Below are 19,440 nucleotides of genomic sequence, written 5' to 3' on the forward strand. Positions count from 1 at the left end.
TGTACATCTGTTCATCTGATGCTGTTGTTACTATCTTTTGTTACTGTTGATAACTGCTTTTACAGTCAAGGTAAAACTTACCACACAAACCCACAGCCCTAAGATATATATTCTTGGATTCAAGCCACTGCTGCGGCTATTTGATACTGTTAAATACTTTTACTCTATGAATAGGGTGTGAAACATTCCTGCTGTATTAGTGTGTCATTTGAAACCTAGTGTGTATGTGTGTAAACGACCCTGTCTGCTACAAAATGATTCTCCCATGCAAGTAAACGGCATTGGAAACGTATTGATGTAAAAAAACACAAATAAACAAATTACTTTAAAAAAAGTGTCAAGTAAACATCATAGTGTGGTTATAAATAAGTGCATTTGTTACTTTATTTTGGTTTTGGATCAAAATTCAAGTAAACATTGACTTTAAGAACAGGCTGGTGTAAAACAAAATGATTTGTAAACTTTAAACGGTGAACAAAATTTGTCTAAAATGGATCCCTTTGACTACGTAAGTTCAGTAACAAAAATGTTAGTCAGATTCAGGATGGTTTCGTATAGCTAACCAGGACATATTGGTGCACTACAAAACTGTGACTGCTAACAGGTTCATTGCTTAACTCCAGTCGGGGTTATCATTTAAAAAACACTCCTGTAGGTGGTATGACATGGTTGTAACAAATGACTTATATGGTTGTATTGGTTGTTGAAGTCTATAAAATGAAAATGCCAAAGATTTGTAATAATGGTGTCTACCTTGTTCTTCTTGTTTAGCTCTTCAACCTCAGTGAGAAGCGTTATGACATCAGCCAACTTAATCCAAAGGTAGAGTGAATCTCTTCTCTTCCCTTCTCTTCTCTTCACTTATGTATGATATGACAATCAATCTGACTGAACATCTCCCTCCCCCCCCCCTCCCCCCTCTCTCAGGTGTTGGACTTTGGCTGGCCGGACCACCACGCTCCGGCTCTGGACAAAATCTGCAGCATCTGCAAAGCCATGGACACGTGGCTGAGTGCAGACAGCCACAACGTGGTGGTGATACACAACAAGGTGAGAGACGAGGGGCCGCTGCTGTGAGGAGGGTCTTTCAGTCAGCAGAGGGTGCTCTCAGGCTCCTCTCAGGACCCCCACTTTCCTGAGGCTGCAGCTGTGGTGTGTGTTTTTGTGTGTAAAGACTGAAACGCTGACATTCAGGGTGGAGTGTTTGTGTGTGAGAGTGTGTGTCTTTGTGTGCTTGTTCAGGCTTAGGAAAACACAAATTAGGGAGGTGAGGCTCGCCACTCATCATGGCTGCTCGTGTTTGTTTACCCTTTTACTCGTAACAATACCGTAAAAACAGAATTGACCAATACTTTCCTGTTTCTCTTGCATCACACTATACTCTTGTGGCGAACCGCCCTCGTCTGGCTCCTAATTATGCAAACCATAAAAAGTTTAACCAAATTAAACCACTCGACCGAGGTCCCTAACGTAATGCCCGATCGGTTTCACGTTAACCCCTCTGTTTCTGATTCTGTTTTGCAACTTGAGAATTAACCATGGGATCCGTGCCTCATTCCGACACATTCCCACAGGGACAAACAAGTCGGCTGCCATAACAACCGCTGTTGTTTTACTGCCAGTTGCGTAATGCTGATGATGAGTGCGAGCTCAGAGGTTGTGTTGGTCACTAAGGAAGCAGTTGGGGTTTCACATATCAACACATCATTTCCACTGGGCTCCTCTCAGCGATCTTTATCCTCCACAGTGGCCCTTCATGGTTGATGGACATGAAAAATAATTGCCACCTGTTACACTGGTTTGTTGCCATAGAAACATGTGCTTGGGCTTGGTAAACCACCCATTAAATGCCCAGGCAGTATATTTTTATAACATGAGTAGTTATATATTTAATTGAAATGTTGGAAATTGATACTACTAATGAAAGCAAGTCTTAAAAGAGGTACTTCACCAGTGTTACAGTCAGCCTACAGGTCTTCAGGGGTCATATTTAGCCTGGAACAACAGTGTGTAATGTCTTCTGTGGTTCGTGAGGAGGTCTCCAAAGTCTGAATAAAAACCCAGATGATGTCATCAGCTTGGCCTGGGATTCTGTATGTTACACTTTATAGCAGAAAGTTACAAACTGCAAATATGTAGTTTGAATTGAGTTGTGGACATTTACCAGGCAGCAGAGGCTCAACAAAAAGATGATGTTGCATTATGGGAAACATATTATGGTGCAATTTAAGAGGTTGACCCCAGGATATTTTATATTTATTCTTCTTACTTCAGAAGCTGCATAAATCTGGTAAACTACCGCAGTATGAACCCAATCTGAGCAGACTTTGATGTGCTGTAAAGGAAAACAAGTGATTAAAAGGAAGATAAAATAACTCCATCATGATGCCGATTTCTAAAAAGTTTGAAGACAAGACTTTTCATTTCTATCTGCAAGACAAGAAGCAAAACACTTTGAACATGATTGTTTTCTGAATGGAGTTTGGATTGACCATGGCTTTGCTAACATTGTACAGAGATGGGAGAAATACTAAGATATTTTACTTGAGTAAAAGTAGAAGTACAAGAGTGTAGAAATACTGTGTTACAAGTAAAAGTCCTGCATTCTAAATGTTACTCAAATAAAAGTAGAAAAGTATTAGCATCAATATATACTTAAAGTAGCGACAGTACAAGTAGTCATTGTGCAGATTGGTCCATTTCAGAATAATATATATATTTTATAATGATTGATCATGAAAGTGTTCTCAAAGCTGGTGAAGGTGCTGCTAGTTTGAATGACTTTGTATACTGCAGGGTAGCTTGTGGATTTACTCCAGGTGGAACTAAAGTCTGATTTAACACTTGATTGTATTTCACATCATTCATCCACATCTGTAAAGTAACTAAAGGTATTAAATACATGTAGTGGAGTAGAAGTACACAATTCACTTCTGAATTATAGTGGTGTAGAAGTATGAAATAGCATTAAATAGAAATACTCAAGTAAAGTGCAAGTATCTCAAAATTGTCCTTAATACAGTACTTGAGTAAATGTACTTAATTACTTTACACCTCTGACATTGTACCTGCTAAAGATTTATTTTTGAGTGCAGCTTCTAACTTTGTGTGTGTGTTTCGCCGATGACACTACTATCTGATTTGGGTGCGGATCGCATTGCACCAGAATAAAACGACCCTATAACCCCATCAAACGAAATGCTGATGATGTGGAACAATTACTCTAGGAGGCAGAGCATCATTGCCTGGAGGATAAATCTGTGGTTGACTCTTGCTTGATGTATGTCTTTTCAGGGCAACCGGGGCAGAACAGGAGTGGTGGTGGCCGCCTACATGCATTACAGCAACATATCTGCCAGGTAGGTCTATGATCCATACTACACCTGCAGAGGGGAACTGTGTAGCACACTGAGAGAGAGAGGAGTTGAAGTCATACAGAAATAGCGCAAATAGTAAAGGAGAAGTAAACCAGGTAGAATGGGGACACGAGAGGAAAAACTAAATGAAGCAGCATTGTTCATCACAAGACCGAAGCACACATTGGAACAGACGGAGATGTGATAAACACAAGAATGAGGGGCAGAACATGAGACCGGGCAACAACATTTTTATTTGGAAAACTATTTGATATTATAATTATAAGCAGAAAGCAATGAGTTAGCTTCTCACCAAATCACAAGACTCAAATTATAAGTGCCCACTTTTTCTTTATAGGATTTGATTTGAGATCTCATAGATAGGATGGCATTCTCTTACATAAACCAAAGAGATGTGAATTGTTAAATTATCAGAAGGAGCGCATGACTCTGTGTCGTTTCAGAAAGAACGCCAGGAACAAATGAAACACACTCTGTTCCCTGCAAAAGTATTACATTTCTCTTTAAACTCATTACCTCACAAATCGTTTTAAAGCTGGCGTGAAGTAGCTGTGAAAACTGAAGTAGCAGCAGAAAGCCCGAACATGAAACCACTGTGACATTTGCCGTATGGGAATACAAATGTTACGTAAAGAAATGGCAAGAAGGTGTTTTAATGTGTGCTAGGTTGCGGAGGTTATGCAGAATTAGCTGTTAGAAATAAACACTGAGTGTAATTTAGTCTGCAAGATCTTAAGATGTGTGCGAGACACACTCGGCTGAACTTGCATGACATGATAGTAAACACTAGGAAGGTCTTCATTGAGATTTAGATTTATCTGGCGATCTGTTCTAGTGAGAAATTCTCTTCTTTTTTGTTTTCCTTATCATGTTTGTTGTGACAGGTGCATCTCATGCTATTATGTATTGCCTAGTTATGTGTTGACCCCTGTGTATACTGACATAAAGAATGCTGAAGGATGGTGTTGCATGAACATGCTTTCATTTAAAAAAAAATATTTAAAAAATGTTCATGTCATTGTGTGACGAATGCATGGCAAGGCTTACTATGAAAACATCCTATGACGTACTCTACATACTAATATACTTGAAATCAGAGGTGGAAGAAGTAATAGAACCATTACTTAAGTTAAAGTAGCAATACTAGTTTGTACAATGAATCTGTCACAAGTAAAGTTCTGCATTCAAAAAGTACTCACTACACAAAATAGTCAATTTCAGAATGATGTCCCTTTAGTTACTGGATTATGATTATTGATGCATTAATGTGTTCATTACGCCATCAAAGGTGGAGCTAGTTCTATTTCTTTTGGATACTGCTGCTGAATGTATTAACCTGTCATTACTTAGCATAGTTCATTTGTTGGTTTATTTATATTTTGCATTAGCTAATAATCTGTCAGATAAGAGTATTGAGTACAATATTTGCTTTGAAATTGTAGTGGAGTAGAAGTATCAAGTAGCATAAAAAGGCAATACTCAAGAAAAGTACAAGTACCTTAACATCAAATTTACTTTGATCACATTCCGAAATACCGTGGATTTACATTGCTTGTACTCCAGTGGAAATACAAGTGCTTTTTTGAAGGTACTTTACTTCCTGTGTACTGACGGAACCTCTCTGTTTGAATGCAGTGCTGACCAGGCTCTGGACAGGTTTGCCATGAAGCGCTTCTATGAAGACAAAGTGCTTCCTGTGGGCCAGCCATCCCAGAAAAGGTCAGTTGTTGTTTATAGTATGAGTTTGACCCCAGTGAAATGTCTCTATAAAAAACCCTGTGTCTTTTTAAACCTACAAATATTTAAAGCTGGGTTTTGGATTTGAATCGGATGTTAATATGTCTGACTTGTTGTTGAATGTATCTGTCTGCTGTTTGGTGCTGGGCTGGGAATGTAATATCTGTGGGTTGGTCACTATCAACACTCATTGAGTATAAAACAAATATGTAATAGAATAAAAACAAGGTAGAAGGTTGACTTATTTAGCATGGCTAAAAACATTCATTGTTGTTGCGAGAGTTGAGGGACAAATACTGCGTCAGAATCATACCTTTATCCTTTTATTGAGGAATTATAATTGGAGTTCTCTCTTTATTTATCTTGCTCAGGTATGTGGAGTACTTCAGTGGCTTGCTCTCTGGACATATCAAGATCAACAACAAACCCCTGTTCCTTCACCATGTGATCCTGCACGGCATCCCAAACTTCGAGTCCAAAGGAGGTTAGTGCAGAAATGCTCTCACACATAAGCAACTTCACATAAACTTCTTCATTTTGTAACTTTTTCAAAAAATTGTGTTGCAGGTTGTCGTCCTTTTCTCAAGATCTACCAGGCCATGCAGCCCGTGTACACATCTGGGATTTAGTAAGTCTTAAAACACACTCTCACTCAAATGCTTTTACAAGATTCCAGGGATAGCTAGCTCGTAGTGGCTCAATAATAAAAAAAACCTGATTTTCCTTTATAGCCTCTCCCTTTACTCCCCTTCCCCCCAATATCCACATTCGCCGTCACCCCTGCCAGTTTATACTCTATGCTTGCCTCACATTATTGTGTTTAGCTAGCCTCCCCAGCTGCAGGCTCTTGTTTCCCTACTTTAGATCCCGCAGTCACTTCTAGTGTTATTTGTGAAACAGTTAGACAGGCATCCGTGTGGACGCCTGCAGGGTATGACTGCCAAAAGGACCCCGATGGTTCCCAGAGCCAGACAGGAAATAATGGTTTCTATGATTTTTTTGTTGTTGTTTTGGGAAGAGTGGAGGTTAAGGAGAGGATAGCAGGGGAGCGCTGCCCTCAGATTAATGAGGCACAGGCCACAGTGATACCACATTTAAAAGCATTTAACACATAACAGACAGACTGTTTTATCGTGGTGCACAGTGTGCTTGTTCTTATAGGAAAAACATGCATGCAGAGTTCAGACCATGCTGTTTCCATACTGTAGCTAAAAATGCAATTTGTACACCTCCCTAGTATTTTAAACTTTAACAACTTAATACATTAACCAATAAGATTCATATTGTGTCACCTACTGCAGCTCTGGACCTTTTAACAAAACTGTTCATGAACAATGATATAAAGCTTTAACGCCAAATCAGGTGCTTTTGTGAAAGCGCCAGCACTCATAGAAAACTTGCATTGGACAATCCCGTAACCGGCAATCCAGAGCTGTACAACCCTGCAATGAGGGAGTACACAAATGTTAATTGTCATTAAGTAACTTGCGTTATTTGGCCATTATTTAAATGACACTCTCAGACCTCCGCACAATCCATCACTAATCTCCGCAGAGGGTGGTTTGTTGTGAATGGACCCTAACCTTGGGGACAGAGCAAAAAGCATTTATATATTATCACTTTAAGAAGTTTGAATGCCTAATGTGTTTGCCAACCAAATAACTTTATTTAGAGGTTTGTTTCTGTCCATCCGATTAATATAAGTCCAATATCAACTGGCCTTTAAGCTCTGTTTTGGTCTCCTCCTACTTTGGGTAACATCTTGCTATTTATCTGCTAAATATCCAGTGAGTTAATCTGCTAGAATGCTAAATTAAATATTTGTCTGTCATTTGATACTGTACAAGTAACATACAGAGTGTTTATCAGAGCCTTCATGCTTGAAAGTGAGGGCCGAGTTTGTAGGCGAGAAACCAAAACAGTTAGCTAAAAGATGCTAAAATGCTTCAGATAACCGAGAGTTGTTAATAATCCTTTGTAAATGTGTTCGTATAAAAGACACGTTTAACATTACCCATACCAATTTGCATTATAAGTTTCTAAATATTTCTTAGTGCGGTTTAAATTCCCTAATCCCTATCTCCTGCCTTTTACCCTATCCTTGCTTTTGCCCTCTGAGTTTAAGGGTGCAGCTTTTCTGAAACGTTGTTAAAATTGTAACTGTAAACAGTGAAGCCTGCTTGTGTGGAACATGTCTAGCGTTAATACATAAACACATTTACAGCATACACCATAACTAAGTGTGACATTAGTGCGCATACATTTCCAGACTGTCGATCCGCTTAGAGCCCCAAATCACATTCCTCCCCCCTTTCTCTCACATGCTCTCTATTAGCACCCTCCACCCTTTGATCCCTCTCTCCTCATGTAGACACTAATACCCAAAATTAGCCAAGCGCTGCTACGCCCTGTGATGGCCACTGTTCAAGCATATACCTGATTGTTAGTAGACGATGTAGATCATGTGAACATAGTTATACCCAGACAAGTAACATCAAAAAGAAAATGATGTAGCGGAGTTATGTTGGATTAGACCAGTGTTTCTCAAAGTGGGGGGCGCAGAGGCATGACAGGAGGAAAAACGGTTATTAAAACGGTTATTAAAAAAAAAAATAAAAAAAAAATCCTAATTTGAAAAATTATTGATTCGAAAATAATATGATACATTACAGTACAATTACTTCTGGGTTTCTGTGTTTCATTCAAGCTCGGCTCTGTGTGTGTGTGGCACGAGCCATTTTGTGGGTGTGCGCGAGCGAGAGAGAGAGAGAGAGCACACCGGTACCGGAGATCGTTGTTGTTAGCTTCTGGTGCTAGCGAGCTACGCTAACAGATATAAGGAGCTTTTTCAACAACAAGGTGGAGGAGAGTCCTCTCCTGTTAGACTGCGAGGCTCAGTGAACTAAAGCAGGGGTTCCCAAACTTTTCAGCCCGCGACCCCCAAAATAACAGTGCCAGAGACTGGCGACCCCCTGTCAACGGGGGGGGGGAATTCATTTAAGTTTTCCGCACTCTCGCGGGATGATCTCCGCAATGGAGCGAGCTTAAGTTTTAAGCGATTTGTAATCTGTTCTAGAAAAACTATGTGTTTTTTTGGATTTCAAGAAGCATACAGAACAAACAATGGATGTATTTTATGAACATTTATCCATGCTGAAATTAGATTTAGATGTGTTAGGAGTGAGATAGAGATAATTATCTAATATATGCATCCAATTGCATGAAGTCTGTTGATGATCAGAGGCTGTTGTTGGGGCTGCATAAACGTTTTTTATTTTTGTTTTGTAGGCAGACCATGCAGGCCTCAGAGAGTTAAACTTGGGCCTGCGACCATAGTTTTACTGTATTTTGTTTTGAAAATCCACAGCGGAGGTTTGTGTCGTACTATGCGGTGTGTTTGCATATCTCTCAGTAGCCAACAATCTGTGAGTCTGTTGGACATAAACTCCGTAATAAATGTAGTCTACATTTCATAAGAGGTGTAAAACTTGAGAGCATTTTAAATCGCATTTGAACTAAATGTTTATATAATCTGTAGTTGTATTTGTATTTGATTTATTGTGTGAACGAGGCGATGTAGAGAAGGTTAAGCTGTCATTATTAGGCTGTAATTTGTTATATACTGTTGGAGTGGTAAGCCGGCCTATTGTTTTTGGATATTTGTGGAGTTAGGTGGTCCGTGAGTGTTTTTTTATTGGTTAAGTGTCCTTGGTATAAAAAAGTTTGAGAAACACTGCGCTAGTGGATTGTCAAAGGGGGAGCCACGTTGCGGGGAAATTATACAGATGGCTAGTCCGCCCCCCGTCTATGCACACGTTATTATTAATAATAATAATTACCAAAAAATTGATTAAAAAAATTGACAAAAAAAATGTTTGTAATCATCTCGCGACCCCCACTTTGGGAACCCCTGAACTACAGTAAAGGACTCTCTGAGTGTTTAGATAGTTGACTTTAGTCTAAGTTATCTCAGTGGGTCTCAAACGTTTTGATCACGATTAATGTAAACAATTATTTCCGAGGCACACGTTTATATGATCATTATAGTTCTAAAAAAATAAGAGAATAAATGAAAAACAGGTATGAAATACTATATGACAGTAAAACAAGAATAGAGTTTAAAAGGGGAGTGATTAGTAAAATATCCATAAAGAAAAAGAAAATCTGTTTACAGTTCTGTTTCATATGGGTGTTGAGAGATGTATCCATAGATCTCTTCATTTTGTTCTCAAAGTGCACCAGATCGATGCTTTTAACTTCAATATTTTAAAACAAATCTTCCCGGGGGAGCATGCCCCTGGACCCCCCTATGTGAGGTCCACACACCACCTATAAAAATAGCACTTTACCCCTGCTTACACCTATATGCCGTGAGCTGATTATCGAGCCTTCATTGTAACTGTCGCAGGTACACTGTGTATTTGCGTGGGGATTGTTGCAGTAGAAAATTCCCTCTATCCACCCTCTATGAAACGTCAAGCTACCCCACACCACCCCCAAAAGAAATCTCTGGCGCCGCCACTGAGCCTGCAACCCCGTTTTGAAGAAATGTGCACTGCAAAACAGGCTCATTGCAGCCACTCTTTTCATTTTTTTGCACAGATTGCAAAGTGGCAAAGTATTATAACTTATTGTTCTAGCAAAGGGATTGCACAATTGCATTATGTATTTATTTTTTTGACCACACAGACTTATGGAGCATTGTTTTATTATCACTGTTCTAGTAAAGTGTTTTTTTTTTTTTAAAGGAATGCTCACGTTCATATTGATGTATTTTAATAAATGTTAACTTGGCCCATTACGTGACTATTTGTGTTGGGGGGGCCTGACAGAAAAGGTTTGAGAACCACTGGATTAGACTGTGATCATTTTACAGAAGTAATGATGGAGACAGGCGTGTTATTTAACATGTTGTGGTTTCTTTTTTTGCAGTAATGTTCTGGGTGACAGCCAGACCAGCATCTGTATCACCATTGAACCCGGTCTTCTTCTGAAAGGTGACATCTTGGTAAGAAAAGCCAAGACACAGAGACAGAGAAGGAAATCTTAGTAGTACAGTATATACGATTTTTAGAACACATTGTTGCATTTCAACTTGGAAAAAAGAAACTGAAAACACTTAGTTTCCTTATGTCCCCGGGTTAACTCCTATGTGAAACTAATAACAGAGAAAGTTTATTGTCTTACTTATAAATACAAATAAATGGATGTCAAATGATGATTATCTGTGTATGAGAACAGCTGCAAAAACGTACAGATGATGCACTATTTTATTATTTTTTAGTACAAAGGGAATTGACTTTTTTTCTCCATTCTGACATTGGGTGAATATACTGCTGCAGCAGTTTATGGTGTCCATTCATAAAGGAAATAGGGCCATAAAATCTCAGGGGAAGATCGTTGACTGGTTCCTATACCTCATTTTATAGACTCATTAGCACACAATATGTTTGCTGGAAACAATGACGTCAAAAAGGCTATGCACAGACTTCCTTTCCAGCAGTGCTACACAGGGTTTTACTTAAACATGACATAATCATAAGTAAGTTGTGTTTCAGAAGTGTATTTTTAGGTAAAATAAGTTAAGTACATTATCCAACATGTTTCCAACCATTTTACAACTGAGAGAAATCTGTAATTTAAATTATATAAATGGTCCATTACATTTGATCATCTAATGGTAAAGTATCCCCTTTGGCATGTTTTAGCATTGGGGCGTCTAATAGACTTTTAAGATCTTAGTCGTTTTTAAATGTATATTTAATTTAAGTCATAAGCAACTGTGTAAAATAGATCCAAAATAAAGTAGCACCTGTTGCTTATTTTGCATTTGTTTAAGCAGAAGAACTGCATACATAGGCAAAGTTTCTGCTTCTACTGTCATTCAGGCCTTAATATCCATGAGATGTCCCCGGGCCCATCAATTAAACATGGATCATTTTGAAAGGAGCACTTACTGTATTCTCAAGGCTGGTCAGAGCTGAGCTCATATCTCATCCTTTATTTAAGACACACTAATGGATTCTGCTGAATGCATCATCAGACTGAGCCCTGCTCGTAATTATTCAGATAACACGGAGAATGTGAGCTGTGGCCTTATGGCCACATGGAAGAGACATTACTCAGCATGAAGTGTGATCCTGCATTTAAAACTGCTCTGGCATGTGTTTGTTGAAATGAGTTGTGGATAATATGACTGCCAAAAATGACTAATTACTGAATGGTTAGATTACATAAAGATAACCTCAGAAGAAAATCTTTACAAAGATGATTTAAATTATTCAGGTTTGGATTTTTGCTTCCATCATTGGCCACTGGAAGTCAGTTTAATTCAAAGTGCAGTTTGAAGTCAACAACAAAAATAGGACCTTATAGGAATAGCTCAACATATTTGCAAATTAACTCATTTGTTTCCTTGCTAGGAGTTTGATGAGAAGACCACCGTGTTAATGCCTCTACAGTAAATATTAAAGGACAGTTAGCCTTTTCTAGCACAAAAACCCACCCTACCAAACGTTTTCTAATGCACACAATATACCAGGTTTCTTTAATCAGTACAAAACACAAACAATACACATAACAAGTTGTGTTTTTATGAGGTGTTGTGAGCTGAACTATTTCCTGGCACGGTGCAGTGGTTTCCTGACAAAACAATATCTCGTTTTTGGTACAAATTTGACGAGATATAATGTGCAAACAAGCTAACAAACTGTTGACTGTAGCTTTGAGAGAGGCAACAATCTTCTCAGCACAATTAGCCTAGCAATAACACTGGAAACATGAGAAAACTATTAGCCTGCATGCAACCATAATTAAAAGAAAAGGAAAACATTATACCAACACCTAATAAGCTCTCTAATCATCACATTATATCAGTTTTATTTAATTAATCAAACCATGAAAATAAGTTATGGCTTTACGAGGTGCTATGTGCTGGACTATTTCCTGGTTGGGAGCAGTTATTTCCTGCCATATTAACGTTTAGTTTTCGATACAAGTTAAACTAAATGAAATATAAAGTGCTAATTAGTGTGGTGATAATGAATTGTTTCTCCGGACTCAGACAGGATAGCTGTTTCCATTCTTAATGCTATAAGTTAAGCTTAGCTAACATGCTGGCTGTAGCATTAGAGAGGTACCAATCTTCTCATCACAGTTAGCTTAGCACTAACACTAAAAACACGAGCAAACTTAGCCTGTCTTTCACCAAAATCATTTAAAAAACAAAACAGATTACAAACACATCCAAAGCTCTATATTCAACACAAATCTTGTTTCTTTAACTAATCAAAAACGTAATGTAAAAAAAAAAGAAATTGGTTTTACGAGGCATTATGTGCTGGACTATTCCCTGCCTGCGTTTAGATATAACATCTTAATTAGTAAGCTGAGGAATACTAAGAAATATATTTTTTCTACATTTTGCCAGGTTAGCTGTTTCCCACTGTGTCCAGTCTTTTGCCTATGCTAAGCTAAGCTACAAACTGCTAGCTGTAGATTCATATTAACAGTAAGAGAGAGGCACTTTTCTCAGTCATGGAGCAAATAAGCTCAAGCAATTTATCTAAAAAGTAAGACTATTCATTCAACATTGCAGATTGTTTGTCTAGACATCAGGGTTGAATAGGTTTGGCTAGCATAGCGCCTTTGCTAAGCTCCAAATGAATGTTTTCCTCTCTATGTATTGTTCTCAGTCTTGGCTCAACAGCATTGTGTTCCTCAGTGGGAGGTTTGCGGTATTCCCAGAAAGCTGCACTAAGCCACAGGATATTCTAGCTTGCCTTCCTCTCGCCCTCCATCCTTTATGTGCTTTTGTGGATTTTGGAACTTATATGTTTTGCCCCACAAGTAGAGAGTATGTGGAAAGCAAGTCAATGCCACTTTCCTCAAAATCATATTTCAATTCAGTTTTTAGCTGCTGTGTTTATGCAGTTCCATTTTGACTTATGGTAAGGTCTATATAATTATGTCAGGTATTTATTTAAACTTTTACAGCCGCAGTTTGCGAGGTGCAAGTTGTTTGCGTTAAAGGGTATTCCTCCAGTACCTGTAAATGTGAGGTCCTTGTAAAACAGGTCCAGGCTGTTTTCTTTCCCAACAGGAAACAGCAGGAGGGAGAGAGAATATTTTCCTGTGTGTTTTTAGTGTTGCTCCTAAAGCCGTTGAAGTTTGGACAGTAATGCCAGTGGAGAGGCCATACATTAATAAGAGGGATATATATATATATCAAAAAAGTCTTAAATGCTTTCTCTAGCGCTGAGCCAGTGTAAAGAAAGAGCCACTATGAATCAGGCTGGCATGTCTCTGGCTCGTGTTTCACAAGGATCGTTTTATATTGCTCAGCTATTCAGCCCTTAGAAGTGATTAGATTTAGCTGAAATAATTTTTTTTCCTTATCAGACTTGACACATTGTGTATATTCATCCTGAAATGGTTATTTATTTGATATTCAGTGTACCTGTGGACTTAAAAGGAATCCAATGTTATTAAGTTGTCTGTTAGATTCTGCATTGCTGCTACTATTCAGTGTGGTTTGAGTTCCCTCTGATGTTTTCACCCCACAGTTGAAGTGCTACCACAAGCGTTACCGCAGCCCGTGCCGAGACGTGATATTCCGGGTGCAGTTTCACACCTGCGCCGTGCACGACCTGGGGATTGTGTTTGGAAAGGACGAGCTCGATGAGACATTTAAAGGTAAGGGATAGAGTTCTTTGAATGTCAATACAATTTACATCACATGTCATTTAGCTAATGCTTTTATTCAAATAAGCTGAAATTCCCTCTAATATCTTTAATGATGGAGCAGGTCCTTGGGATCGAATCACTGACCCCCTGGTTGGTTGACACCCATTTATCCCCTGAGCCACAACCGCCCTATTTGCCCCAAATTAGTTTGCGATAATGTATGAATAACAATTTCATAATTTTGCTGTTAACCAAAGAGTTCATTTTTATTTATTGTGTGCAGATGAGAGGTTTCCAGAATATGGGAAAGTGGAGTTTATTTTCTCCTTTGGACCAGAGAAATTACATGGTAAGAGCCAAGGTGCAATTTTGGAACAACTAACAAATATCATACTTCACCTTTATTCATATTTTTAGACCATTTTTGCGTGGCAGTATAGTATGTGGATGACGCAAGCCACGCTTCAACAACTGTCATTGAGGTGACAGTACTGTCAGTACTTTGAGTCATTTATTATTCTGAACACAGAACAAAGTATCGGACAAATCAAACATGCTGCAACAAGTGGGAAAAGTTTCAATAAAACAAATCTGCAGTATCTTAACTGTATCATGTGGCGGGATATATATTTCTTTCTTCACATTCTGAGTATAATACATGTTTCTCTCTTATGGTTAAAAGACATTCACATGTTCTGCTCTGCCTCTCTGTACTTCGGGTCCAGGTGTGGATCAACTTGAAAACGGGCCGAGCGTCTCGGTTGACTACAACACTCAGGACCCTCTGATCCGCTGGGACTCCTACGAAAACTTCAACCAGAACTGTGAGGACAACACAGACGGTACGTGAATCATTATACAATGTAATATGCATTAAACTCTACAGATTCTCTGCTACATACTTCACTAAGTAACGCGTGGCTCACAGAAATGATTGCTAACATAAAAACATGTACACACTGAGCTGTCATTAATACATTACTGGACATTTTCTCAATTTTTGTCCATGAGTTTAGGTAAGTTGCATTTTTAGAGCATGCTATATTAAGATGGCGAACATTATACCTGCTTTACAGAATGTAAACATTGGCATTGCATGCGTCATAGCATCCTGGCATTAGCATTTAGCTTCAAGCCATGTGTTATATGTTAGTGCTTCATCTTTAGCTTACCAAATCTATGATGGCAATGGATGAAGGATTTGGTGGGAACTCGTTTACCTTGTTGCACGCAGCACCTTCTTAAAATGAATATACATATAGTGTCTGTGGGTCTATTATACAAAGAAGGCAGAACCCCCCCTTCTTGTGTCTTGTAAAGTTAACAGGGTGTTAATGTTTACAGCCCTTACGGCCACTTTGGGTTAACATGCAATCACTTTCCCACAACTTGTACGCCTACAGAAGCGTCATGCATCAAAAGAAAGAATAAGAAGAATACGATTTTTTTTTTTTTCTGTTTTATGACTTAACAAGATTATTTTCTCAGAATTCTGGGAAAAGATTTATTTTTCTAGCAAAGCACACCTCAATAACAGGCTGCACGAGCTCTCTTCAATAGCTGTTTGTGTTCTGGTGTCTGAGAAATGTATTTTTAGGGACATACCACTCCTCACCTTCCTGGTGAAAGGTCACTTGGTAAGAATGTAATGTAAACTGTGCATGTGACTGTGGACATGCTCTTTAATGTGGTTGAGAGGAAGAAGCTGGGATTTGATTTAAGTGTCTCTCCTCTTGACACACACACACACACACACACAGACCTCCGTAACAAGGCTGCTTTTGTTGTTCTGCGTGACACAGAAGAACGTTTCCGCCTGCTTCCTCATGGAGTTTAAAGACCTTTTCACACTTTCATCACTTCAAACCTCCCACACGATAGGGTCAAACTGAAGTCAAATTAAAGTGTAAACCAGTATTGGAATGTTTACTGAGAAACCCTGACCCTAAAACGCTTTTGGAGTATTGATTAGTTTCTTTAATGCATCACAAAGTTACTGCCAAGCATCATATCGACGTAGGAGAAATACAAAGTCTGCTGATGCACAGTGTTTATCTCACGTATCAACCCTGATCAGCATCACACTGTTTTCCTGCTGCCCGACTTGTAAATAGTATATCATGTTTTGAAATGGAGGAGAGGAATTGGTATCTGAATTCATTTGTGGTGAGATGGTGGCTGCTGAGAAACCGAAGGCCCTGTGGGAGTTGAGTGCAGGACATTCCTGGACTCAGCAGCCACAGGCATGGACTTCCTGCTCAGGGAGCGGTGGTCACTCTGCCACCAAAGTGATACTTTCACTGCCACCCTAAAATAACAGGCACTGCTACGCCCTGGGAGATAGCAGGGAGCCTGCTGGCCTTCCAGAGAACTGCAGTAGTTGGGATGGTCAGCTTGTGGTTTTATCACTGTAATAACTATTCACCTGATATTCTGAATTAAAAGCTGATGTTTGGAGGGGATCATCAGTTCAGTTGGTAGTGCTGGAGGCCCATTTACTGGTGCTTTGTCCTGGTTGTGGCATACACAGGTTAGAATCTGGCCTGCAGTCCCTCTACAGCAGGGGTGGGGAACCTTTTTCCTCTCAAGGGCCATTTACATTTTTTCAACATCCTCCGAGGGCCGTACAAATTATTGACCTCTGCTTAAAAATACTAAAATCACAGCCCATTCATTCCAACCTTTCTTTCATGCTGTGCAAAGAAAAAGCAACCTCTTAATCCAGATATCTTACCATGACTCGCGTATGCATGCACGTGCACGGTTGTGGCATGACCACCAAAACAGAAAGATATGGACACAAGATGTGTGCAAATGTATTTAGTTTCCTATCCATGTGGACATGATTTAAGTGGGGGGGGGACCTAATCTCCTCTAGGGGGGTCCGGGGGGCATGCTCCACCGGGAAGATTTATTTTTTAAATGTTAAAGTTGAAAGCATCAATCTGGTGCACTTTGAGAGCAACATTAGGAGCTCTATGGATACATCTCTCAACACCCCCATGAAACAGAACTGTAAGCAGATTTTCTTTTTCTTTATGGATATTTTACAAATCACTCCCCTTTCAAACTGTATTCTTGTTTATTAATAACAACTTTTTTTTACTGTCATATAGTATTTTATACCCGTTTACTTTATTCTCTGTTCTGGTGCTCTCCGTCAGAACTACACCCCTGTCAGACGAGACATATAGCACGTGATGACACGTTTGGCTCGTGTTGTGTTCAAGGACCCTGTCCTTGGCCAGGAAAAACAGGCACTCGCTTGTTTAATTATTTTGCGGTCTAGATTTCTTTAATTTTTTTCTTTTTTGCGTGTGTTTATAAATTACCTCGAGGGCCGTACCAAATGGTCTCGCCGTCCGTATACGGCCCGGAGGCCGGAGGTTCCCCACCCCTGCTCTACAGTATATCCCCCTTTCAAATCTGTCCCCCAAAGGCTAAACTGGCTAAGCTGATATTTGTTGTTAATAGCTTTTAAAAACAGACTTGCTTATGTATTAAATAGCCATTAAGGGGACGTATTGGGATCTGATAAAAAAAACATTTAGTTATCCTTTGTTCAAGTTCACAAATAAAATCCCAAAGCTCCCTCCAGAGGGAGTTTCTGTCCCACAAACTCCTCCCCCTCTGTCTGGAACGCCTCCATTGGACTCCTTTCTTTACTTCTGTTACATAGTTTCATCACTATGTAATACTTGTTTGCCTTGCCTTGCCTTGTCTCCATTGGCTAGCGCTCCAACACATTGTACGTGATAGGATAAGAGGAGGGACATCTCTAAGCAGTTGACAAATCACAACAGAGCCAGCAGGCTAACCAATCAGAGCAGACTGGGCTCTGGTTTCAGACAGAGGGTGAAAAGAGGTGCTGCAGCACAGGCAGTGACATGTCCCAGTAGAGGCACAAAATGAGCAGAATAGGGCCCATTTGAAGGACATGTTGCATAATGACAGTGAAATTTTTGAAGAGGGATGTCTGCTGGACATTTATTGTCCTTGAAACCCCCCCCGCCACCATTCCCAGAGTGATTTTATTAGTCACCCAGATATCCAAAGGTCAGAGGTCACTTGGCTACCTTCTATCACTGCTCATAAAGTGTCTCGACTGCAGCTTGAAATAGGCCTTGCTAAAATAGAATAGGTGTAAGTCTCCTCTCATTATGTTTCAGTGAAGGTGTTTGTGTGTGTGTGTGTGTGTGTGTGTGTGTGTGTGTGTGTGTGTGTGTGTGTGTGTGTGTGTGTGTGTGTGCGTGTGCGTGTGCGTGTGTATAGCCTGGTGCAAGCTGCCTTTCCTATCTTGTCTTCTGTCATATGATGGTGATACTAAGGCTTCATTAGAATTTGATAGTATTACACACATATATACACCAACCCAATAATAGCTTTAGACCTGAGCAGAAACGCATGCTAAACAAGTCCACATACTGGTGGTGTGTCCGTTTAGCCTTCTGACTCTTTACAAAAAAATAACAGTGTTGCGGACAAAACGCATGTTCTTATTTAACCACCTAAGACCTGGAGTTCTCGATAAGCAACACAATGTGTCTCATAAGTATCCTTTGGGCGACACGTGACTTGTATTCAGTCAGACTGATACACTCTGCATGTTAAATGGGATGAGCTTGCAAATAGAATTCAAAGACACCGTTAAAAATGTGTCCCTCTCACAGAAACAAAAGAGAAAGGGTTTCCTGGAAACTGGAGTGTTTCCACTGTCATTTGGCTTCACACTTGTTAGTGCTAAAAAGGCACTTATGGCGCATTTCCATTGCAGCGCGTAGCTCGCTTTAAGCGTGCCGTGTCGTGCCGTCCCCTTTTTTGGTTGTGCTTCCACTAGGCCTCGTTCCGGCGCGGCACGGCGCGGGGCCACTTTTTCCCCTCTTTTCTGGCCCTAGAAAATTGTGGTTCTATCGGGGCCAACAAACAGAGCTGAGTCGGGCTGAGTATGCTAAACTAGAGAGAGGAGCGCTGGCAAGAGGGCTAGAACTACAACAAGATGGACATATTTGACCGTGATTTAATTGTAATACACGTTTCAAAATGATGCCGAAGTAACAACATACTGATACCGGTTAGTAAAAACCATGAATTAATGCTTTGTCAAGTCTGCAGACAGACGGCAGGCGAAAAACCTTTTAAAATTCGTGTTTTTCTAGATGGAGATTGGCTAAGCTAACGCAGTATATGCCCCGACCGTCCACACTCACAACAACGGCCTATACAGACATAAATACAGCAGCGACTGTATTCACCATGACACAGGCAGTCTGTGGTGTGTACTTGTTTAACTTTTGTCGAGTTTCTGAACATATATAAGGAGCTGTGAGCTCTGAGTGCTCACAGCTAACGGCTGTGTTGTGTTTCTGGATTTCTCATTGAAGATGACGTCACGGCTCCGCCTACACTGCGTTACTATAGTAACTACCCCAGTTCCTAAACTGTAATGGAAGCGCAGCATGAAGTGAGTCGGCCCTGTTAAGGCCCAACGTGGCCAAGCCGTACCGAGCCGTACCGAGTGTGGCCGAGGCCGACCGTGTAGTGGAAATGCGCCATTAGTGGCTTTTAAAGGCAAGAGGGAAAAAAAGAGGACGTAAGTCTTCCCAAGTGTTAGTTCGAAACAGCAAGTATTGTTGTTGTGGGG

At 39.9% G+C, this 19,440-nt stretch overlaps 1 protein-coding gene across 6 annotated transcripts in view; it reads left to right on the forward strand.

The window, feature by feature from the left end:
- Positions 1 to 19,440, forward strand: part of tns1b (tensin 1b) — a 217,699-nt gene that overhangs the window by 155,238 nt on the left and 43,021 nt on the right. For 5 of the 6 annotated variants that reach the window (XM_034134702.1, XM_034134705.1, XM_034134701.1 and 2 more), the window contains 10 exons: positions 772 to 822; positions 928 to 1,050; positions 3,295 to 3,359; positions 5,013 to 5,096; positions 5,486 to 5,598; positions 5,682 to 5,742; positions 10,047 to 10,122; positions 13,679 to 13,808; positions 14,083 to 14,148; positions 14,519 to 14,641. In XM_034134702.1, the coding sequence (XP_033990593.1) occupies positions 772 to 822; positions 928 to 1,050; positions 3,295 to 3,359; positions 5,013 to 5,096; positions 5,486 to 5,598; positions 5,682 to 5,742; positions 10,047 to 10,122; positions 13,679 to 13,808; positions 14,083 to 14,148; positions 14,519 to 14,641 (892 nt within the window). The remainder of the gene's footprint in view (positions 1 to 771; positions 823 to 927; positions 1,051 to 3,294; positions 3,360 to 5,012; positions 5,097 to 5,485; positions 5,599 to 5,681; positions 5,743 to 10,046; positions 10,123 to 13,678; positions 13,809 to 14,082; positions 14,149 to 14,518; positions 14,642 to 19,440) is intronic. The other variant, XM_034134700.1, reaches the window with a different exon arrangement.

Source organism: Trematomus bernacchii, unplaced genomic scaffold, assembly GCF_902827165.1.
Source record: "Trematomus bernacchii unplaced genomic scaffold, fTreBer1.1, whole genome shotgun sequence".
NCBI lineage: Eukaryota > Metazoa > Chordata > Actinopteri > Perciformes > Nototheniidae > Trematomus > Trematomus bernacchii.